This window comes from Bos javanicus, chromosome 3 (assembly GCF_032452875.1).
Source record: "Bos javanicus breed banteng chromosome 3, ARS-OSU_banteng_1.0, whole genome shotgun sequence".
NCBI lineage: Eukaryota > Metazoa > Chordata > Mammalia > Artiodactyla > Bovidae > Bos > Bos javanicus.
This window is the reverse complement of record NC_083870.1, coordinates 8,842,792-8,868,022: the sequence shown is the minus strand read 5'-3', so window position 1 is coordinate 8,868,022 and position 25,231 is coordinate 8,842,792. Positions and strand designations below refer to the sequence as shown.

General features: G+C 41.7%; 1 protein-coding gene across 5 annotated transcripts in view; it reads right to left on the bottom strand.

Annotated features, from left to right (window-relative positions):
* The window catches only part of CD244 (CD244 molecule), a 37,147-nt gene extending 22,608 nt beyond the window's left edge, over positions 1-14,539 (bottom strand). For 2 of the 5 annotated variants that reach the window (XM_061401202.1, XM_061401194.1), the window contains exon 1: positions 14,157-14,528. In XM_061401202.1, the coding sequence (XP_061257186.1) occupies positions 14,157-14,217 (61 nt within the window). In that variant the 5' untranslated portion in view covers positions 14,218-14,528. Of the gene's footprint in view, positions 1-14,156 lie in introns of all 5 variants that reach the window. The other 3 variants (XR_009733503.1, XM_061401185.1, XM_061401211.1) reach the window with 3 other exon arrangements.
* Between the last annotated feature and the right edge of the window lie 10,692 nt (positions 14,540-25,231).

Below are 25,231 nucleotides of genomic sequence, written 5' to 3'. Positions count from 1 at the left end.
TGGACACTAAGCAGGGAAAGGGAGAGAGGAATGAATTGGGAGATTAGGGTTGACATAAAGACACTGCTGATGTTATGTATAAAACAGATAACTAATGGGAGCCTACTGTATAGCACAGCGAACGCTACTCAGTGCTCTGTGGTGACCAAATAGGAAGGAAATTTTAAAAAGGGGGGGATAAATATATCCTTATGGCTGATTCACCTTGCTGCACAGCAGAAAATAATATAATGTAATATAAATTTTTTTAAGTTCAAGCTGTTTATGTAAACTTTTTGTATATTACTATATTTTATATTTTGATAAAATATGAAAAAGGAGTAATTACTACCCTTCAGAGAGCTGTTTTGATCATTTAACTAAGTAATATGTACTTTGATAAGAGCAAAGTGTGGTATTGCCACTTGTGGAAACATTACCAGAGCAAGAGTGGAATTACTAGCAAGCTAATTATTAGAAAAGTCTTACTGATACTTAACTCAAATGACAACCAGAAATCAGTGGATCAGAAACTTTCACAGGTAAAACCGACTAGAAAGTAGGCTAGGTAAATTTACAGGTTGATGAAGATTTCCTAAACCCATGGTACATCTACAAGAATCAGTGAGCTCCTTTGAGACAATGAGAAGACTATTCACTCCTGTACTCAACAAGTATCTATTGAATAATCTCTATGTGTCAGACATTGTTCTAGGGAAGATATGTTAATCTCAACACTTGATCTTTGGGGCCTGTTAATTCCCTGTTGCAGGGGACAGGGGAGATGGCCTGTGACTCATAAGGGTATGTGATATCATCCCTGGCCTCTGCCCACTAGATGCCAGCACCCCTGCCCCAGTCATAACAACAACAAAAAAAATGTTTTAGACATTTCCAATTGTCCCTTGGGGGGCAAAATTGAGACCCACTGTTCAGGGGCATTGAACTAGAAAAGTGAGCAAGAAAGATAAGATCCCTGCACTTGTGAAGTTTAAACTTCAGTTACACACCATAAATAAGAGAAAAATGAAACAAGATCCTTTCAGAGAAGCATAAGTGCCATGAAAGTAGTTTTAAAAGATAATATAACAGAGTGATTGGTAGATTCATGACCAGAGAAGGTGACGTTTGAGCTAAGAAATGAAAGATATGCAGAGTTCAATCAGGAGGGGAGCTATAGAAAAAGCATTCCAAGTAGGGGGAACCACAGCTTCAAGGGCCCTCTGGGGACAGGGAATCAAGCAGAAGATGCAGCCCTTAGGCAGAATATTAGAGATAGAATTAAGAGAGATGGAAATACATATATATCATAAGTCTTAATTTTCCAGAAACAGGACATCACGTTCACAGACTATGGAAACAGGACACAATTTTTTTAAAAAATTACATCCAAGAGATTAGCCCAGGCAAGTAGAGTTGGGGAGAATTGTGAATAGAATGGTACAGGGAAAGATGGAAATGCCCCCAGTATATCACAAGCAGATGCTAAAGGAAGGGCTTCCCGGGTGGCTCAGTGGTAAAGAATCCTCCTGCCAGTGCAGGAGATGTGAGTTCAATCCCTGGGTCAGGAAGATCTTCTGGAGGAGGAAATGGCAACCCACTCCAGTATTCTTGCCTAAACAAATCCCATGGACAGAGGAGCCTGGCAGGCCACAGTCCATGAGGTTGCAAAGAATCAGACATGACTGAGTACACAGGGACACACGCACAAAGGAAGATATAGAACTCCCAAGACTGCTTAACTGACAATAGCAGTATCAGTCAAATGAAGGGTAAAGGGTAAGACCCAGTGGGGAGGGAACCACATCAATGGAGACACATTTCATTGGCCAGGCACTGGGCTAAGTAATGGGTATCCAAATTTCCACCCCACCTAAGGCAGTAAAGGGCTTCCCAGCTGGCACTAGTGGTAAAGAATCCATCTGCCAATGCAGGAGACAGAAGAGACACAGGTTTGATCCCTGGGTGAGGAAGATCCCCTGGAGGAGGGCATGGCAACCCACTCCAGTATTCTTGTCTGGAGAGTCCCATGGACAGAGGAAACTGGCAGGCTCCAGTCCAGAGAGTCGCAAAGGGTCAGACATGACTGTAGCAACTGAGCACACACGCAAGGCAGTAAAGAACTCAGGCTGCAGATGGCTCCTGAGTATTCCATGGTGGTAACTCCAAGAGCAATAATAAAAGCCAAGTTTGGGACTTTCCTGGTGGTCCAGTGGTTAAGAGTTCGCCGTCCAGTGCAGGGAATGTGGGTTTGATCCCTGGTCAGGGAACTAAGATAGCACACACCGTGGGGCAACTAAGCCCATGGGCCACAAGTAGAGAAGCCCAGGAGCCACAAAGAAGGATCTCACATACCTCAACTGAGACCCAATGCAGCCAAAAAAGAAAAAAACAAGTTTAAGGGCTCTCAAGCATGGGTGCCAGAAGTCCTTAATACAAAACCAAAATTTATAGGGCAGGGCATGATTTTCAATAAGGAATGAAAGCCAAATAATAAGAAGAGAACAGGATCAAAACAGAAGCATGTAAGGATAATGTGGAAGCTGTGAAGAGCCACAGTTACTAGTGCATGCACGGAGGCATCTTACTGGCCCAAAGGCGGGGAAGAAGTTCAGCCAATACACCAAAGAAAGCTCTCCAGGTTGCTCAGAGCTGTTACGATTACTGTTGCTCATATCATATCTGCAAGTAGGTATTTGCAATATCACTCCTATTTTAGAGAATAGGATTGTTAAGGGCTCTGGGCAAAGACATAAAAAAAAAGTTACAGTCTCTGTTTTACTATGCATACCGTCTAGAGGAAAAGAGCCAAAAACTTGATGTGAGCTGTGCTATGAGGGTATGCCAAGGTGTGACACAAGAATAAGGAAAGCGTGCGTTGTTTTTCCCTGGGGCATTAAGAATGGCTTCCCAGAGGAGGTGACCTAGCTCTTGCTTGGGGCACCCACACCGGCCAGGGAGATAGCGAAAGGTGTATGGAATAGGGCATCAGAGACAGAGCAGCCGCATATGTGTGGATACCCATGTCTCTGACTTACAGGTCTGCTAAGGATGGGTCAAAAGCTCTCTCCAACAGGTTTGGAGAGTGGAATGGTAGAACATGAGTTTAATTTTAGAGGGTTGTGATGGTTTTATTTTACTTTTACCTTTTTTTTAAAATTGAGAGGTAGCACAAACATTAAAGTGTACCTAAGATATAAACATAATATAATGAATAATTATAAATTCCTATATAACCACCACCAGATCAAAACATAGAGTCTTCAGGACTTCCCTGGTTGCACAGTGGGATAAGAGTTCACCTGCCAATGCAGGGGACACAGGTCTGATCCCAGATCCTGGAAGATCCCGCATGATGAGGAGCAACCAAGCCGGTGCACCACAGCTACTGAAGCTTGCAGGCTCTAGGGCCCGTGAGCCACAGCTGAGACCCTGTGCCACAACTCCTGAAGCCCACACGCCCTAGAACAGCAAGTCGCAGCTACTGAGCCAGTGTTCTGCAACTACTGAAGCCTGTGCTCTGCAACAAGAGAAGCCACTACAATGGGAAGCCCGCATACCGAAACTAGAGAATAGCCCCCACCCTGCACAGCTAGAGAAAGCCCACAAGCAGCAAAGACCCAGCGCAGCCAAAAATGAAAAAATAAAATGAATTTAAAATAAATGTATTTGACAGTGTATGCAAGTCAAAAAATAAAATAAATTAAGGAACTAGAGCCTTCATTCTAGTTCTCCTTCACTGTGACAAAATTGAATATAAAGTACACAAGGAGTGATTAAGCTATAGACTAGACTACTAAATACTTAAGGAATCAAACGTGTGATCTACACTTCTGATGCTATGCTGCCTTTGTGGTCATTTTTAAATTACACTGTTCTATTTTCTTTTACTTTCATGTGAATTGTATCAGTTTGTACACTTACAAAGGGTCTGTCTCCAAATAAAAAGGGGCTAGGAAAGAAACTACCAGAGGAAGAACATCAGGTGTTATTTTGCTTTGTTGGTTTGGTTTTTGTGAGGTAATGGAAATATACACATATGTACATTATGTATATTTATATACACATATATATGTCATTTTTATATACATAAAAGTCTCTCTCCACCCCCTGTTCCTGGCACAGAGTTTCTGATACTTGTAATTTCCCAGTGATAAAGGCATCTTTTGCTTTAGTATTTAGTCTTTGATCCCCATCCCTGACACAGGGCTCCTAAAACCTTTGTAAATTCCTTAGTAAGAAGAGCACCAGGACCATCCTTTATTTTATTAAAATGACTCTGGGGACCTCCCTGGTGGTCCAGTGGTTAAGAATCCACCTGCCAATGCAGGGGACACAGATCAACCCCTACTCGGGTGAGATCTCACATGCTGCAGGACAACTAAGACCATGCACAGCAACTCCCGAGGCCCAACACTCTAGAGGCCATGCTCTGCAACAAGAGAAGGCACTGCAATGAGAAGCCTCGCACTGCAACTGGAGAGCAGCCTCCACGCTCCACAACTAGAGAAAAGCCTGCAGGTAGCAATGAAGACCCAGTGCAGCCAAAAAGTTAAATAATATTTTTAAAAAAATTTTAAAAGGTGACTCAAGGTGGACTCAGGTGGGAGGGGTTGGGCAAAAAAAAAACAAAAGGCCAAGCCATGATTAAAAGCTTGAAATTTTCAGCCACATTCCCCATCCTTCAGAGGAGGGACAGAGAATGGAAATGGAGTTAATAGGAGCTAATAGTTAATAACTGATCACATCTAAGTGAAGAAGCCCTCACAAAATCCCAACAGCATGAGTTTAGTGGAGCTTCCAGCTTGGTGAACCCCAACTCCAAGAAAACAGAAGCTCCCTTTCAGACCTTTCCCTGTGTATCTCTTCATCTGGCTGTTCATCTGTACCTTTTTTTCATATTATTTAATAAACTTGGAAATGTGTTTCCTTGAATTCTATGAACTGCTCTAGCAAATTAATTGAACCAGAAGACGAGGTCACTGGAATCTCCGATCTACAACCTGGGCTTGAGACTGGTGTCTCAAATATCAGGGGGAGGCAATCTTGTGGGAACAGAGCCCTTAACCTGTGAGCCCTAACTCTGTCTCTAGGCAGATGGTGTCAGAACCGAGCCAAATTGTAGGACACCCAGCTGGTGTCACAGAAGATTTGCTGGTGTGGGGAAAAAATCACATACACATTCAGTGACCAGAGGTACCAGAAGGAAAGTGTTCTGTATGAGTAGTAAAAGAGACACTTGGGAAAGAAAAACACAGCAGAGGAAAGCTGGGTGGTATTCCAACATAGATTTTTAAATGGCAGGATAATGAACTAAGAGCAGAGAACCAACAGAAAAGGAACAGCTGAAGAAAGATCAGAGGTATCATGGACTGGGCATGAACTGGATGGCCTCCTAGAAGAAGCCATGCTGTCCAGAGCACAAGGACTGACCAAGGACAGGAGGAGAGCTCCCTAAACACGGAGCAGAGGCGAGTGTGGTTGCTTAAGGGAGATAAGGTGAGGTCAGCTGACATTAAGGGATTGTTGATGGGGTTGGCAGAATTCCTAACCGGGATCTCCATTTCCTTGGAGAAGGAGAGTGTAGGCCAACAGAGGCTGTGATGATGGAAAAGGATCTTGAAGAGACAGTGAAGGTTTGGAATCACCCCTTTGGAGAATGGGGAAAGCTGTAGATCAGAAACAAGGATTCCCAGGACACCTGTGGACCCAGCTGAAATTGAAGACTCTCAGTCTGTAGTTGCTCTTTCTTGTTGAATATTCTTCTGCAGCCCTCAACAGCCCAGTGTGGGCGAAAGGAAGATATTTCAGGGTGAGGCAGGGCTGGACAGGGAGGCAGATAGGGTGAGGTTGCCGTGGGAGGGATACAGCAAAAAGGTGAGTGGGCGTGTAACTGATGCAGAAAGACCTGGTCCCTGTCCCTGAGGGCCATGCGTGCCAAAGAGAGAGACAATAAATGCCAGTGTGGAAAGGTAACTCAACAGAAGTTCTCACATGCTTAGTGAGAGGTACAGGTGGCCGCAACAAGTGGCAGGGGAGAGGCCGCAGCAGGTTCCGGTGGCCAGAGGAGGCCCCCGGGGTTGCTGCCGCCCCCGCTGTTAGCACTCAGCAACTTCGAGGCCCCTTTTCCGGTGGTTAAGAAAGAATGGGGTAAAACAACTCTGCAAAGGGAGGACAGAGCTGCTGCCTGCAGAACCACGCAGTGTCCACATCAGCCCAGCTTCCTCTGATGTGGACGTGCTGATCTGAGGAAGGGGAGGTGGGAGGAAGGGGAGGTGGGAGGAAGGGTGTGGCCTGAGCCCCGGGAGAGGGGGCAGGAGAGAGAACATACAACTTTCAGAAAAGTCTAACTTCCCCTAGCCAGCAAAGGATGTTGAGGTTTTCTCAGTTCTGGGTTATGACACCAGGCTTGGGGTGAGGCAACAGAAGGGGTTCCTGACGTGGACTGAGTGGAAAAAGCTCAGTGAGTTCCCCAAAGTGCTGGGGCAGGTCTGGCTCTAGTCAAGGCAAAATTATGAAGTACATAAAATATCCTCCAGTTCCACAACCCACTTTATCACCTCTCTTCTCAGCCTAGCCCCACCCTTGGGAGCTTCCTGCTGACTGCTCCTCTCAGATAAAGCAACTTCTCCTCCCCAACCCACCCCCACCCCCACCACCCCATGTCAAATTTACCTAGCTTAGGTCCCACTCTTTGTATCAGTTAACTGAATCATCCCATTTGTAATACTGTCTTTCTCCAAGATAAATGTGTATTTGCTTCTCATGTTTCCTTATTCAAATCTGTGTTTTCCCTTCTTCTGTTTTGGCTCTTCCTCTGCTTATCTTGTCCTTCTACCTTACTCCTCTCTCCTGAACTCTTCTTCTTCTTCTTATTTATTTATTTATTTGGGGCTGTGCTGGGTCTTTGTTCCTATGCTCAGGCTTTCTCTAGCTGTGTTGAGTGTGGGCCACTCTCTAGTTGTGGTATCCAGGCCTCTCATTGCAGTGGCTTCTCCTATTGCAGATCATGGGCTCTAGGTGCTCGGGCTTCAGTAGTTGTGGCACAGGACCTTGGTTGCTCTGTGTCATGTGGGATCTTCCGGGACCAGGAATTGAACTTGTGTCTCTTGCATTGCAAGGCAAACTCTTAACCACAGGACCACCAGAGAAGTCTCATCCTGAACTCTTGCTTATCCTTCAAGGCCACTTCCCCAGTGTCCCTACCTAGAAGGAATTTCCATCTTCTTTGCACCCTTTGTGCTTGAGATTAATCTGCCTGTCAGTGACCCGTAGCATTTTCTGTCCTCCCTTAGAGTTGATATTATACAGGCCTATTTTCCTCTGTCTGAAAGATTCTTAATGTTTCATCTTTGTTTCCTCTACAAAATCTTACATAGTTCTTGGAACATAGGAAGGGTTTAATGAAATGTTCAGTTGATTAAATAATTAATTAAATTCAGTTCCCAGAAATGACTCTTTGTAGGAATTTCGTGCAGAATACCAGGGAAGCCACAGATATGTGGTTCCCCTGGCTTTGACTTTCACCTTTCAGGCGTCACAGCCCTGCGCTTTCATTTCCCATTTGCAGGTCTGAGAACACAAAGCTGGTGACCCTGAAGCTACTTGGAACTCTCACACACTACTTGGTTCAGCCACTTGGCAAAAGAGTTTGGCAGCATCTGCTAGATGTATATATACATACAGGGATTCTACCCCCAGAGATACACCCAACAGGCATGCGTGCACCAAAAGCCTCATAGGGGACTTCCCTGGCTGTCCAGTGGTTTAGATTTTGTACTTCCACTGCAGAAGGTGCAAGTTTGATCCCTGGTCAAGAACTAAGATCCTGAGTTCCACACAGCACAGCCAAAGAAAGAAGAAAGAAAAATGGCTGATAGCAGTGTGATTATAATAGGGAAAAACTTTGGGAACAACCCAAAGGTTCATCAATAGTAGAATACATGCATAAACTATTGTACAGTCATACTATAGAATACAGCCATAAAAACAACCAGCTACAAGTGAAAACAGAGATAAATCTCATCAGCTGTTGAGCAAAAGACGCCAAATGCAAGAGTACATAATTATGATTCCATTTATATACAGGCAAAACGAACTATGACGTTAGAAGTCAAAAGAGTAGTTATATTTGTGGAAGACAGAGGAGATAACAAAGGGAGAGAGCATGTGGTAGATATATGGGTGTATTCACTTAACAATAACTCATTACCATGTATGTTTATAGTTTTGTGCACATCTCTGCACACATCTCATGAAGACAATGGTCCAGCTACCTCTGGAGATATTTCTACAGAACTGGTTCCCTCGGGTAGCGCTGCAGCCCTGAGTTTCCTGAGTCCTCATCTCTCTCCTATACACAGGAACTTCACTGTTCATGCTTTGTTTAAGGGGAAGTATAAAGAGGAAAAGATGGACAAAAACGAATCCAGTCTTCTTAGAACTTACCTGGATCCCAGCCAAAGCATTTGCAATCAGTGACTCCCACCTGAGAAGTGAAAGTTTCAACACAAACTTCAGGAACAGTCTGCAGCCTTCAGAGCTGTCTGTAAGATGCTGTCCCTGACCTTATTTATTTATTTTTTTGTCCAGCACATCTCACCCCAAACCTTGCAGCTCCTGGGCATTGACAGTCTCTGGTGTGTCCTTTGGAGTTTCCTCTGAATGCGTAGCCAAAATCTGAATTTAGGATTCAAAGTGAACTTTAGGGCTCAAGTCCACGCTTATGAGCAGTGATTTGAAGTTCCTTGCTCCCCAACACAACTGACCCAAAAAATCATCCCAATCTTCCTCTAAGATGTCTGAAAATAATTCATTTATTTTCTCAACTAACGTGGTTTGAGCACTTGCTGTGTTAGGCACTTTGTTGTGCGCTAACCACAACTGTAACTGTATGTTAATTGGTGTAAATGGTGTAGGCTCTATGAACGAACGAGTTGTGTGCTTATTCACATCTGAATCCTCAGTTTCTAGCCCAGCACCTGGTGCAGAGCTACTCAAAGCATATCCAGGGAAGGAATGGGAATAGAGAGGGAGATGCTGTTGTGAAAACAGACTATTTTACAATACAGTATAATCACGTGCTTCAATGTCTTGAATACCTGTTGCCTTAAGTTAAAAATGTTGACGTCTGTGTATGTGTACTTATAACTGATTCAAGCTGTTGTACAGCAGAAACTAACACATTGTAAAGAAACCATCCTCCAATTGAAAAAATAAAAGCAAAAGGAGAAGCAAGTGACACAAACTGCTAAAACATTTTCCAAAAATATTTAACATGGTAGCCATCTAGAAGGCATATTTGATAAACTGTCAGAAACTTTAAGAGAATAAAAACACAAATTTACAGAGCATACCTGCATATGAAATTACATACACAGGACTCTATGAGAAATAAATGTGTTAGTCATTTTTTGAATAACAAATGCCTATGCACTGCTTATCTGTGTGTTTTTTCAGTGAAAACTCAAAATAAGCTTTAATAAATACTTGGGTTTTTTTTCAGTTTTTAAAAAATTCTTTTTTTTTCATTGAAGAATAATTGATTTACAACATTGTGTTGGTTTCTCCCATACATTAATGTGAATCAGCCACAGGTATACCTATGTCCTCTTCCTTTGGAACCTCCCTCCCACCTCCTACCCCATTCCACCCCTCTAGATTGTCACAGAGCACCAGAAAATCCCTGAGTCAACAGAAAATCCCCACTGGCTATCTATTGAGATTAAATCTACTCATGAAGAAGATGCTCTGAAGATTATTGAAATGACACCAAAGATGGTGCAACCTGAGAAGCCATGTAGAAGACAGTAGCAGCTGACTTTGATAGAATTGACTTCAAATTTGAAAAAAGTTCTGCTCCAAGATGCTATCAAATTGTATTATATACTCCAGAAAAACCACTCATGACAGAAAGAGTTAATGCATTCTGAAAACTTTGATATTGTCTTATTTTAAGAAAACATAAAAGTTCTTTTAAGACTGTGCAATATCAATCTATTCATCTCATTCAAAGATCTTTATGTCAAAAATATTTTCATATACCAATAGTAAAAGAAAAAATGTTGAAGTCTCCCTAAGATCTTGGTTATGACAACGAGAAACCCTGAGAAAAGGGTCACACTTAAAACTTTATCATCTTATCTTGGCATGCTCTAACTCACTTTCTATTCCATTAATGAGAGTTCAACAAAGGATTACCAAATAATCTCCCTCTTCTTCACTCTGACTACAAAACTAAGTGAAATACATGCCCTGCTTCCAAAGAGCTGAATAACATAAACTTGCAGTTTGGAGTTCTTGTAATAACTCAACATTTCTCTAAGCACTTTATATACTATCTCTCATCTAATCCTCACACATCTCCTCAGAAGCAGGCACCAGTGTTAATTTCATGTTTTGAATGAAAAATTGAGAAACAAGAGGTTGGTTAACTTCCTCAAGGCCACAGAGATGATACATGCTTTAAAATTAAAAAAAAAAAAAGAAAGAAAGAAAAAATATCATAAAATAACACATTTTTTAAACTATGAGAGAATAATGAAAGTTTGAATACTAAATAAACTATTTGGTCTTAATTAAGAAAAAATAAATAAATAATTAAAAATAAATAAATAAAATTTACCAAACCAATACAATATTGTAAAGTTAAAAAAAAATTAATTAAATTTTAAAAATAAATTAAAAAAATAAAATTTAAAACAGTTTTCCCAATGAAACTCTGGTAGGCCAATAAACTCACTTTATTCTATGGATTATTTAAAGTATTCACTCATTCAAAAATAAATAAATAAAGTATTCACTCATTCAATAAATATTTATTGAGGATATACTTGTGCCAGATACGGCTCAAGATGCTGGAGATACAGGAGTGAACAAAACAAAAGCCCTGCCTTCATGGATCTTACACTCTAATAAGGTGAAGTGGAAACTGGGAGACAGAAAATACAACAAAAATAAACATATAGTATGTAAAATGGAGACGAGCATACAGAGAAAAATAAGCCAAGAGGGAGACAAGGAGTTGCAAGATGGAGGGGCTGTTTTTAGTGGAAAAGATATCATTGCGGAGGTAGTGCCTGAGCAGAATAAGGACTCAAACCTCACAGAAAATGAGGAGGAAGCAGCATTCCACATAGAAAACAGTGCAAAGCCCCAGTGAAACAAGTGTGGGGGCCATCAGGTCAGCAAGACTGAAATGCAGTGAGAGGGGCAGAGAAGAAGAGGTAATGGTCAGGGAGGCTGGATCCCACGCACCGTTGTGAAATGTATGGCTTTTACTCTCTGAGAAGTGAGAGAGCTTTGGAAGACTTTTGCAAAGCATAATAGGAACTTCTTACACATATGTGATGCATACTGAATTCTTCAGTAAACCAAGTTTTAGAAAAAAAGGTTTCACTCTCATTGTGTCTCCAGATTGGATGCACTGAAAAAGACATGCTATCACTTTTGTGGTATTCCTGCCAAAAAGGCATGACCTGAATCTTATGACCAAACATCAGACAAACTCAGATTGTAGAACTCTCTAGAAAACAACTGACTTGTACTCCAAAAATGTTGATGTTATAAAATATGCCGAAAGTTTAGGGAATGACTGTAGATTAAAGATGACCAAAAAGACACAGCAACTGGAACTTCCCTGGTCCAGTGGTTAAGAATCTGCCTTGCAATGCAGGTGATGCAGATGTGATCCTTGGTTGAGGAACTAATTTACCACGTACCTTGGAGCAACTAAGCCTGCATGTCTCAGGTGCTGAAGCCCGAGAGATACAATTGCTAGTAGAAAGTTTAGTTCATGCACTGCAATGAAAGATCCACACCACAAGTAAGACCCAATACAGCCAAATAAATAAATAACTTAAAAAACAGACATAATAACTGAATGCAATACATGATCCTGGTTGGATTCTGGATGGGAAAAGAGATGTTATAGCACACCTGGGGCTTCCCAGGTGGTTCTAATAGTAAAGAACCCACCTGCCAATACAGGAGACTAGGAAACGTGGGTTCGATCCCTAGGTTGGGAAGATCCCCTGAAGGAGGGCATGGCAACCCACCCCAGTATTCTTGCCTGGAGAATCTCATGGACAGAAGAGCCCAATGGTCTATGTCACACAGAGTAGGACACGACTTAAGTGACTTAGCAAGCACGCACACAGCACTGGGGGAACATTTGGTAATATTTAAATATGTATTATATATTTGATTGCATTGATGTTAAATGTACTACATTTTATAACTGTGCTGATATCATGATATGGGGACATTCTTGTTTTTCGAAGATGTGTGCTAAAATAGTTAAGAGTAAAAAGGGGTGATGTCTGCAATTTACCCTTGAATATTCCACAAAAATAATTATTATTATACAGCTATTCACACATGCATATATTTGGAGAGAAAGAGAAATAAAGCAAATGTGATAAAATGTTAACAACTGGTGAATCTAGATGAAGGAAATACAAGAATTCTTTGTACTATTCTTGCAACTTCCCTGAAATGTCAACATTATTTTAAACTAAGAAGTTTAAAAATTGAAACAAATAATTATAGTAGTTTCAGTCAACTTACACAAGGCCAGCCCCACAGACACAGTGTATAGCAAAATGAGAGAAAAGTTCCGTAAGGCCGAAGTCCATCCCTTCCAGTGCTCAAAGAATCGCTACCTGGCTTCCCCCTGCAATGGATTTAGCATGGCCATGCCCAGAGACAGTGCCACAAGGATGGAGGGAGCAACACATAGGCTCATGATCTCAGAGTCAGCCCCGACCTTCTGTTCCTGCACCCCCAAAGCCAGGCATGAAACCCTGTGGGCCCTACCTTGGCTTTCAAGTTTCTAATCTAGCTTTCTTACCTGGGATCCTGTATCTTTGGATCCCCCTAGCCCACACACATGAGCCCCAGGCTCCAGACTTCTCTCTCTGCTCCCTGTTCCTCATCACACCCTGCCCTACTCCACCTGTACTCATACAAATGCCAGAGCCTAGAATGTATCTTCTTGAAGGATATCTGAGTGCCAGGGGCTCAGTGATTGAACTGGGTACCCAGGGACAGCCTGTAACAGGCCCTAAACAAACATTTCCCTGTACCTCAGTTTCCTCCCTTTGCAACCAAGTGTGCCTTCCTCTCATTCCACCTCCATTCACCATGCCCCGCAAAGAGTTACTGATTTAAAATGCAGGCTCCAAGTTTCAGAGCATCCTAGACAAGGTTGGAGAGAAAGGGGGAGCACCCCTCACTGAGATTCCCTGCCCCCTCATTTGTTGGTTCAGGGCCCAGCTGAGAGTTTTCAGTTTGCTATGGAACTTCCTAGTATGTCTCCTTCTCTTCCCTTCTCCGCCCCCTGCCCCCAGCCAAAGTGAAAGTGTAGGTCACTCAGTCATGTTCAACTCTTGGTGATCCAATGGACTTCTACCTGCCAGGCTCCTCTGTGCATAAAACTCTGCAGGCAAGAATACTGGAGCAGGTAGCCATTCTCTTCTCTTGAGGATCTTCCCAACCCAGAAATCAAACCCCAGTCTCCCTCACTGTGGACAGATTCTTTACCAACTGAGCCACTAGGGAAGCCCCCAGCCAACATTTCCCTAATAATTCTCAGGCTCCCTTGGCCTCTGGGCTGCTGACAGAGTTGATGGAGGGACCAGCCCTTGCAAATAAAGCCTCTGTTCGGGCCTTTGTCTCACGCCTCCTATCCCCCTCCCCCCACTCCACACCGCCTATTGCTTGCCAGGGCTCAACTTTCCTGCCTCAGCGAATAATCTGTCGGTCTCTGAGCTCCAGAACCACCCGACTTCCTTTGAGAAACCCAAGTTCATGGCCGCTTCTTGTCTCTTTTGGCAACTGCACCAAACGAGAGGATATTTCATTCTTACAGACAGCAGGGAGGACTTTCTCCCCCCTAGACAGAAAGGAAAACTGAAGCTGGTGGGAAGGACTCACCTTGCCGAGGTGGCCTGGATTGCTGATGGCATGGCCAGATGCACACTTCTCAAGGACCTCCCAACCCACTGCCAGCCTTTGCTGTCTGACCCAGCCTGCCCAGAGCTGCAGGGAGCTGCTCCGAGTCACAGGTCCAGGTGACCATGTAAGCAGCACAATCCAGAGGCTCACATCCTGATTTCCCTGAAGGCCACAGCTCCTGGTCCATGCCAGCCCACCCCTACCAGGCTGGGCCTCCTTACCTTGGCCCTGATGTCCCTTGATGAGCAGGAGGAGTGTGAGGGCAAGCACTTGCCCCAGCATGCCCACAGAACAGATGTGAGACGCTGACAGAGGGGTCAAGCCAGCTCCTCTCCCACCAGATACTCTGCCTTGCACAAGCTCAGCAGCCACCCATCAGCAGAAGGGTGACAGGGAGCAGAACTCTGTCAGGCTTCAGCCACAGTTTCCTCAGCTTGAGGATGTTCTCATCAGCTGAACGCTAGCAGGGTTGTTGAGGAAGCCCCAGTCCCTGGACCTGGTCTGATAGTTCCCACAAGCTAAACTTGCGAAGTTCGCCTCAAGTGGGCGGATGCTCAGCATACACTGTGACTCACAAAACCAACTTATAAATCTTGTCCTGAGCTCTGCCCCAGCCCAGCTGCTTTATTTAAAGGACAGATGCCCAAGAAAGTTTTCAATCTTCTGCACCCTACTGGCAATATAGAGAAAACTATATGGGGACCAAACAGCCATTATGTAAGCCTGTCCAATCCCAACAGACATTGTGAAGGCGAAAGAGAGAGGGTTTGGGAAGGATGTAGATTGAAAAGTGGATCACTAGACAAATAGGTGAAATGTTGAAGGAGACAAGTAAAGGCACTAGAAAAATCCAGCAGGCCTGGGGATTTTCTGAAGGTTGATACCAAAGTTTCAACCTTAAGCACATCCAAATTAAAATGTTTCCATAATAATATCCTTTTGCCTAGTTTCTGATCTGTACTTTTAAATTCCTTCCCTTACTCTTTTTCTACTTTCCCATAATAGTTCTTTCTTCTCACCTTCTCTCACCCAGACAGCATGTAGACCCATTTTTGCTGCCCCCCAACACACACTTTGATCCCACCCTCCAGAAAGGCCAGACGGCATTTGACTCTTCACACTGCCATGGAGGGGTGGAGGCATCCCACTTTCCCCAGAACTCAATGGCTTTGAGGCCGCACCCAGAGTTCTATGCCCTTTTTCTTCTGCTTTCCCCTCAGCAGAAAATACTTTCAGTTCCCTTCAGTTCAGCCCTTCTCCTTTTCCATCTGTTGATCCATTTCCAGTCACTGTGTCTGAAGTTGGACTGAGGGGAGGCAGAATGCAAGACTTGCCTGCCAAAAAAAAAAGGCAGCAATGATTTTCTGGGTCGAACACTGGATTTGCAGTCAAGAATGTAGGTTTCCCAGGTGGCACTAGTGGTAAAGATTCCACCTGCCAATGCAGGAGACCTAAGAGACACAAGTCTGATCCATGGGTAGGGAAGATCCCCTGGAGGAGGTCAATATTCTTCCCTGGAGAATCCCATGGACAGAGGAGCCTGGCAGGCTACAGTCCATAGGGTCGCACAGAGTTGGACACGACTGAAGCGACTTGGCACACACACGCATGTAGACTTGAGCTCCAGTTCAGCAACTCACAGCCTGTGCGATCCTGACCAAATTATTTTCTGAGCCTGTGGGGCCAACAGCACTTGGCTGCCATCCCTCATAAGGTAGTTTTCAGAATCAAATTAGATGTATAATCTCCATTAATTGAAGTAAAGAAAAACAAGCAGGTTAACAAGTTATTTTAATATGTATATGCATATTACACAAACAAATGTATTTTTAAAAAAGAATCAAATTAAAAACTGTACCTGAGAGTATTAATATTAAAAAATATGAACAATAAAGTTTTGTTTGTTTTTTTAAATGCAGACCCTACACAGATTTTTCCCGTTGATCTAATGGTTATCATCTCTTCTTTCTTTTTTCCCCTCCCAAGAGGCAGCCCTTTAGCCCCGGGAAGTTTCCTCAGTGTTGATCTGGCCGTGCCCCTGACCTTGAGATGGTGCTCAAGGCATGATACAGTAGGAAGGATAAATTTTCTCCCATGAAAGATGGAATAGTCCCAGTTCTGAGACTAATTGTAAATTTGGGATCCCTAGGACTACCTTCAATTTTGGTAATTTACTAGAAGACAATTTAATAGAAATCATTACTGTGTTAAATATATATGCTCTGGGACTTCCCTGGTGGTTCAGTAGTTGGGAGTCTGCCTGCCAATGCAGGGGACACAGATTCAGTCTCTAAGATCTCACATGCCATGGGGCAATTAAGCCAGGGCACCACAAGTATTGAGCCCATATTCTAGAGCCTGCATGCTACAACTGCTGAAGCCCTAGAGCCTGTGTTCCATGAGAAGAGACCCAAACTCAACGAGAAGCCCATGCACTGCAACTAGAGCATAGGCCCTGCTCACCAAGACTAGAGAAAATCTGTGCACAGCAATGAAAAGCTTGTGCACTGCAACACAGCCAAAAAAGAAAAACAGGCCCTTTCAACTAGCAATACCCACTCTGAGTTTATCCACAGAAATACTGCCATTAATGCATGAAAGTATTTTCACATGGCTCAAAGGTTCTTCCTTATAGCATTGTTAAGTAAAAAATCAGAAATAATCTATATGTTAATCATAGGGAACAATTTTACAAATATGGTATACTCATTCTATATTATAGTATATTAAGAAGCCTTTTAAAAGAGTAAACTCTGTAACAACCTAAAGAGGTAGGGTGTGGAAGGAGGTGGCAGGGAGGTTCAAGGGGGAAGGGACATATATATGCCTATGGCTGATTCATGTTGATGTTTGGCAGAAACGAACACAATACTGTAAAGCAATTATCCTTCAACTAAAAACAAAAAAAAATGAAAGAGTAAAATAAATGTCTACATACTCATATGAAAAGAGCTCTAAGGCATTCACAAAACCTTCTGCATAATATAATTCTGTTTAGGTGGACAAAACGAATGTGTGTATATTTATGTGCTCTGAATGGTTGTAAATGTAGGGAAACATGCCTGGGGAAAAAAATATTCATGATGATAACCTTTAGATAAAGAAATAGAATTTTGAGTAGATGTAAGTAAGAGAGTGAGTTTTACTTTTTATTCCACATATGCTTCCTGTTCAGAACTTTTTACAATGACTATATTACATGTGCAATGATTTAAAATATCAGCTCTCAGACTGCCCTGGGTGCTCTAGTGGTTTAGACTCCACAAGAGCTCCATGGCTGGTGGGGGAACTAAGATACCACATGCCTTGAGTTGTGGTCAAAACAAAAAAGAATGTGAAAAATATGTGTATAATATATCAGTTCCCCAGGTTTCTAGATTTTCACCTACATTACATAAGATCAATGCATTCATGGAACTTTCCAGAGAAGCAGAACCAAGACAAGATATATAGACATAGGCAGATAGAGATGGAAAGAGATAAAGAGAACTGATTCAACCAGGTACGGAGACTGACAAATCCAAAATCTGCCGAGCTAATGACTCAGTGTGAAGGTCCTTAGGCAGGATAATTTTCTTTTACTCGGGGGAGAGTAAACCTTCCCCCCGCCCCTGTCCCATTAAAAAGGTGCTGAGGTACTACATGATCTGTGACTGGTTGAATCTACGAATGTAGAACCGCCTGAATGGAGAGCCAACTATAAAGTTACACTCAGATTTTAGACTGATGGGGGCAGAATCAGCACCATTCACCCCAACATTGTTCATTTTTCAAGGATCATCTGTATAGAAAGCAAAATCTGATTTAGCATAAGTTATATACTTAAATTGTTACATTTGACAATAATATATCAGAGTGTTTTACAAAAATGGAAAGAAAATATGACTCTAGGTCCCCTGCCACCAGTTTGTGAATTACATCTATTTTGTGAATTATAAATTTAGAAGATCAAAATTGAATGTAAGGCAATTTGTACAAGCCAGTGTTCCCTTTTACTTATTAAAACTGTGCTCACTTGTTGTTGTTCAGTCACTCAGTCATGTCCGACTCTTTGTGACCCCATGGACTGTAGCACACCAGGCCTCCCATCCTTCACTATCTCCCAGAGTTTGCTCAGATTCATGTGCACTGAGTCGGTGACACCATACTATCATCTCATCCTCCGTTGTCCCCTTCTCCATTTGCCTTCATTCTCCCAGCATCAGGGTCTTTTCCAATGAATCAACTCTTCACATTAGGTGGCCAAATTATTGGTGTTTCAACTTCAGCATCAGTACTTCCAATGAATATCCAGGGTTGATTTCCTTTAGGATTGACTGATTTGAACTTCTTACTGTCTAGAGACTCAAGAGTCATTCCTAGCACCATAGTTTGAAAGCATGAATTCCTCAGTTCTCAGCATTTTTTATGGTTCCACTCTCACATTCGTACAACTACTAGAAAAACCATAGCTTTCACTACACAGACCTTTGTCAGCAAAGTGATGGCTCTGCTTTTTAACACTCTGTCTAGGTTTGTCATAGCTTTTCTTTTAAGGAGCAAGCATCTACTAATTTCATGGCTGCAGTCACAATCTGCAGTGATTTTGGAGTCCAAGAAAATAAAGTCTGTCACTGTTTCCATTGTTCCCTCATCTTGCCATGAAGTGATGGGACTGCATGCTGTGATCTTAGTTTTTTGATGTTGAGTTTTAAGTCAGCTTTTTCACTCTCCCCTTTCACCTTCATCAAGAGGCTCTTTAGTTGCTCTTCGCTTTCTGTGAAGCAGTGTCATCTTTCTGTGAAACAGTGTTGTCTGCATATCTGAGGTTGTTGATACTTCAGCTGGAAATCTTGATTTCAGCCTGTGATTTCTGCAGCCCAGAAATTTGCATGAGGTACTCTGCATAGAATTTAAAAGTGTAACATTATAAACCACTGATCTACTCCTTTCTCAGTTTGAACCAGTCCATTCTTCCATGTCCAATTCTAACTGTTGCTTCTTAACCTGCATACAAGTTTCTCAGGAGGCAGGTAAGGTGGTCTGTATTTCCATCTCTTGAAGAATTTTTCACAGTTTGTTGTGATCCACACAGTCAAAGGCTTTCATGTAGTCAGTGAACAGAAGTAGATGTTTTTCTGAAACTCTCTTGCTTTTTTGATGATCCAGCGAACATTGGCAATTTGAACTCTGGTTCCTCTGCCTTTTCTAAATCCAGCTTGTACATCTTGAAGTTCTCTGTTTATGTACTGTTGAAGTCTAGCTTGAAGGATTTTGAACATTACCTTACTAGCAAGTGAATTAAGCCCAATTGTGCAGTAGTTTGAACTACAATCCTTTGGCATTGCCTTTCTTTAGGATTGGAATGAAAGCTTCTTTTTCAGTCCTGTGGCCACTGCTGACTTGTCCAAAATTGCTGGCATATTGAGTGCAGTACTTTCACAGCATCATCTTTTAGGATTTGAAATAGCTCAACTGCAATTCCAATACCTCCACTAGCTTTGTTTGTAGTGATGCTTCCTAAGGCCCACTTGACTTCACACTCCAGGATGTCTGGCTCCAAGTGAGTGATCACACCATTGTGGTTATCTGAGTTATTAAGATCTTTTTGTACAATTCTTCTTTGTATTCATGCCACTTCTTCTTAGTATCTTCTGCTTCTGGTAGGTCCATACCATTTCTGTCCTTTATTGAGCCCATCTTTGCATGAAATATTCCCATGGTATCTCTACTTTTCTTGAAGAGATCTCTAGTCTTTCCCATACTATTGTTTTCCTCTATTTCTTTGCATTGTTCACTTAAGAAGGCTTTCTTATGTCTCCTTACTATTCTTTGTAACTCTACATTCAGATGGCTATATCTCCCCTTTTCTCCTTTGCCTTTCACTTCTCTTCTTTTCTCAGCTATTTGAAAGCCTCTTCAGACAACTATTTTGCACTGTTGCATTTCTTTTGGCAGGGGGGATGGTTTTGGTCACCACCTTCTGTACAGTGTTATAAACCTCCATCCATAGTTCTTCAGGCACTCTGTCTATCAGATCTAACCCTTGAATCTATTTGTCACTTCCACTGTATAATTATAAAGGATTTGATTTAGGTCATACTTGAATGGTCTAGTGTTTTTTCCCTACTTTCTTCAATTTAAGTCTGAATTTTGAAATAAGGAGTTCATGATCTGAGTCACAGTCAGCTTCCAGTCTTGTTTTTGCTGGCTGTATAGAGCTTCTCTATCTTCGGCTGCAAAGAATATAATCAATCTGATTTCAGTGTTGAGCATCTGGTGATGTCCATGTGTAGTGTCATCTCTTGTGTTGTTGGAAGAGGGTGTTTGCTACAACCAGCGTGTTCTCTTGGCAAAACTGTGTTAGCCTTTGACTGGCTTCATTTTGTACTCCAAGGTCAAACTTGCCTATTACTTGATATTTTACATGTTTCAATGTCATTCTCCCAAATCTTCCCACCCTCTCCCTCTCCCACAGAGTCCAAATCATGTAAGAAACGAGTTGCCAGTCCAGGTTCGATGCACGATACTGGATGCTTGGGGCTAGTGCACTGGGACGACCCAGAGGGATGGTATGGGGAGGGAGGAGGGAGGAGGGTTCAGGATGGGGAACACATGTATACCTGTGGCGGATTCGTTTTGATATTTGGCAAAACTAATACAATTGTGTAAAGTTTAAAAATAAAATAAAAATTTTTTTAAAAAGTGACCACTGATAACTAAAAAAAAAAAAAAAATTTGCCTATTACTCCAGTATCTCTTGAGTCCTACTTTTGCATTCCAGTCCCCTAGGATGAAAAGGATATCTTTTTTTGGTGTTAGTTCTAGAAGGTTTGGTACATCTTTTAGAAGATCTTCATCTTCTTCAGCATTAGTAGTTGGGGTACAGACTTGGATTGCTGTGACGCTGAATGGATCACCATACTGTCACTTCTGAAAACAAATGCGTGTGATCAAATTTTCAACTTGCAGTTCGAAGCTTATAGCCAAGTTATCTTGTCATTTTAATGACATGAGCATTCATTAACCAATTAACCATAAATGAAATTTTCTTGATTTGATAAACCCTGTTCTGGAATATTTTCTTTTCTTCACGTTGTTGTTTGTCTGTCATGTATAATCCATATCAGTGTTGACAGATTCCCTGATTCTTTGTGCAGTTGTATCTACCACATGGGTTTCACATGCCCACAGACCCACTCACTAGACCACAAAAAATGAAGCACCTAGATGGGATTTCCCGATCCCTGGGAGTTCCCCTTTTCTCTACCTTCCCCCCCAATACCACTCCCTACATAACTCTCATGAGTTCTCTCAGTCTTTCTGGCAGACTGTTCTAGCTGTCTCTGCTGGTATTCCTTAGCACCCCTATGTGCTTTCTTCTTGTGAGGATAGAGTCTTGGGGATTATGTGCTGGGGCCTCCCCTTGCCCCAATCTCTTATCTAGTACTTTGTTTCCATCTCCTACCCCAGTCAGGGCAATCCTGCACAAGCTCAGGCAGTTAGACACATCATTAAGTGTCTAAAAGTACATCAGTCTCATTCCAACTGATGGTTTTAAAGTATCTCTCCAGAACGCCATTTTTTAAATTTGTTTTTAATCAGAGAACTGTTGCTTTACAATGTTGTATTGGTTCAGAAATCCTTTTTTTTTTTTTTTTAGATTAAAAACTTTACATAGATTTAAAAAAATAAAGTATCATTTCAGATTTACAAACCTTAAGTGGAGACTTTTGCTGTCTTGTGTCTTACTTTTAGTAGTTCTTTCCAGCCTATATCAAAGGATAACTTTTGGGTCTTAGACCCCATAAATTTTACTCCTATTCACTTCCTCAAGTCTGAAAAAATACCATTTTATTTTTCACATCTAGCCCATTTTGATTAATTAAAACTTCCACCCCACTTGTGGGAAAAACAAGTTAGAATTCCACCAGTCTGAATCTTTAGATATTACCAATGAAATAACATTATCTACAGGTAATGCTTAAAGAAAGACAATAAAATTTCCTCTTTTTCTACCATTTCAACCATTAGTAGCTTTCCAATTTAGTCGTATATTTACCTCACGAAAAATGAAAGCTGTGGGGTTCTGCCCGGAGGGAGTAGCTCAGAGAAGTCATGTAAGAGAATCAGGGAAGTACAATCTTGATGAGTTGTTTTTTCCCATTGTCTATGGAATTTGCTATAGGATTCTATGGTTAATCACTTCCTTGAACTTTCAAAACAATGTAAAAGAGACACTCTCATCCTTTCATTTTCTTTCTCACCTTCCCTATGATCCCAAGAAGACTTCGAGCTTTCTTTAAGTGAACTTGGTATATCAATTACCAACAGATTTACCCAATCTCTTTTCCTCTGAATCATCAAAATCTTGAGAAATGTGGAATGAACTATTCTGACAATCAGAATTTTTCATAGTAAAGATCATACTAAATTCTTCATGGGACCAGCAAAAGATCCTGAGCACAGGAAATAACAGCAATTAATACAGACTGTAACACCTTTCTTATTTCCTAATTCTATGCTCATCATAAAAGGACGGATTGAAAATCTTTGACACTGAAAACTTCTGTTCCTTAAAATATACTATCACTAAAGTAAAAATACATGATACACATTGAAAGAACATATTTGCAACATGTATAACCAACAAAAGGTTCTGTTCAGTTCAGTTCAGTCACTCAGTCGTGTCCGACTCTTTGCAATCCCATGAATCGCAGCACGCCAGGCCTCCCTGTCCATTACCAATTCCCGGAGTTCACTCAGACTTACGTCCATCGAGTCAGTGAGGCCATCCAGCCATCTCATCCTCTGTCGTCCCCTTCTCCTCTTGCCCCCAATCCCTCCCAGCATCAGAGTCTTTGCCAATGAGTCAACTCTTCACATGAGGTGGCCAAAGTACTGGAGTTTCAGCTTTAGCATCATTCCTTCCAAAGAACACCCAGGGCTGATCTTCAGAATGGACTGGTTGGATCTCCTTGCAGTCCAAGGGACTCTCAAGAGTCTTCTCCAACACCACAGTTCAAAAGCATCAGTTCTTCAGCGCTCAGCTTTCTTCACAGTCCAACTCTCATATCCATACATGACCACTGGAAAAACCATAGCCTTGACTAGATGGACCTTTGTTGGCAAAGTAATGTCTCTGCTTTTGAATATGCTATCTAGGTTGGTCATAATTTTCTTCCAAGGAGTAAGCGTCTTTTAATTTCATGGCTGCAGTAGTATTAGTTAATACTATTATATAAAGAAATTTTATTAATCAATCAATTAATAAAAGGATAAACAATCTAATAGGAATTTTGCAAAATATATGAACAAGGATTTCACAGAAAAAGAGATACATATAGCCAATAAACACATGAAGACTTATTCAACCTCACTAAGAATGAGAAAATTCAAATTATGAATATTTAATTCATAAAAAATAAAGTCTGATAATACCAAGTATTCAAGAAGTTATGTACTGATTGAAATTGTTATATATGCTGATGGAAATATAAATTGGTACACTTGGGAGGGTGAAGACTATTATCTTGTAAAGTTGAATATTCACAAATTCTGATGACCCAGAAATTTGAATTCTAGTCATATCCTCAAGAGACCTTTAGCACATATGTACGCAGAGACACATACAACAATGTTCTTGGCAGCATTGTTCTTAATCAGAAAAACAAATGCTCAATAATGAGACAGTAGAAATATAAATTGTGGCATATGCATATAAGGGCTTCCCTGGTGGCTCAGATGGTAAAGAATTCACCTGCAATGCAGAAGACCCAAGTTTAATCCCTGAGTTGGGAACATCCCCTGGAGAAGGGAATGGCAACCCACACCAGTATTCTTGCCTGGAGAATCCCAGGGACAGAGGATCCTGGTGGGCTACTGTCCATGGGGTCACAAAGAGCCAGACACAACTGAGTGACTAAGCACATACGCATATCCATACAATGGAACATCAATAACATTACAAATAAGTGAACAACTGTACAACAACATAGAGGAATCATAGCAATATAACTTAGGAAAAAAGTATGCTCCCAAAAGACAACATATGATATGATTTTATACAGGCTGAAAACAGAAATTAAACACTGTGTCATTTAGGCATGATTTGCTAAAGAATCCACCTGCAATGCAGGAGGCCCCAGTTTGATTCCTGGGTCAGGAAGATCTGCTGCAGAAGGGATAGGCTACCCACTCCAGTATTCTTGGGCTTCCCTTGAAGCTCAGCTGGTAAAGAATCTGCTTGCAATGTGGAGACCAGGGCTCGATCCCTGGGTTGGGAAGATCCCTGGGGAAGGGAAAGGCTACCCACCTCAGTAGCCTGGCCTGGAGAATCCCATGGACTATATAGTCCACGAGGTCTCAGAAAGGTGACTGAGAGGCTTTCACTTTCATGATTGTCAGCATGTGAGTGTGATTGTTAAGAGTAATTTAATCAACAAAATAAGACTGTCAAATTCTCCCTTTATCTGTTAATATTTGTTTTACGTATTTTGGTGCTCCTATGTTGGGTGTGTATATATTTACAGCTGTTACATCTTCTTGGATTGATCCTTTTATCATTAGGTAATGGTTTGTCTCTGGTTACAGTCTTTGTTTTAAAATCTACTTAGACATAAGTATTGCTACCCCAGTTTTCTTTTGATTTCCATTTGCATGGAATACATTTCCCCATCTACTCACTTTCAGTCTGGGTGTGCCTTTAGATCAGAAGTGATTCTTTTGTAGACAGCATACACATGAGCCTTGTTTTTGTATCCTTTCAGCCATTCTATATCTTTTAATTGGACCATTTAGACCATTTAAACATTTAAAGTAATTATTGATAGGTATGTAGGGCCACCCAAGATGGACAAGTCATGGTGGAGAGTCCTGACAAAACGTGGTCCACTGGAGAAGAGAATGGCAAACCACTTCAGTATTCTTGCCTTGAGAACCCCATGAACAGTATGAAAAGGCAAAAATATAGGATACTGAAAGATGAACTCCCCAGGTCGATAAGTGCCCAATATGCTACTGGATATCAAGGGAAAATGAACTCCGGAAAGAGTGAAGAGATGGAGCTAAAGCAAAAACAACACCCAGTTATAGATGTGACTGGTGATGGAAGTAAAGTCTGATGCTGTAAAGAGCAATATCGCATAGGAACCTGCAATGTTAGGTCCATGAGTCAAGGCAAATTGGAAGTGGTCGAACAAGAGATGGCAAGAGTGAACGTCAACATTTTAGGAATCGGCAAACTAAAATGGACTGGAATGGGTGAATTTAACTCAGATGACCACTATGTCTACTACTGTGGGCAAGAATCCCTTAG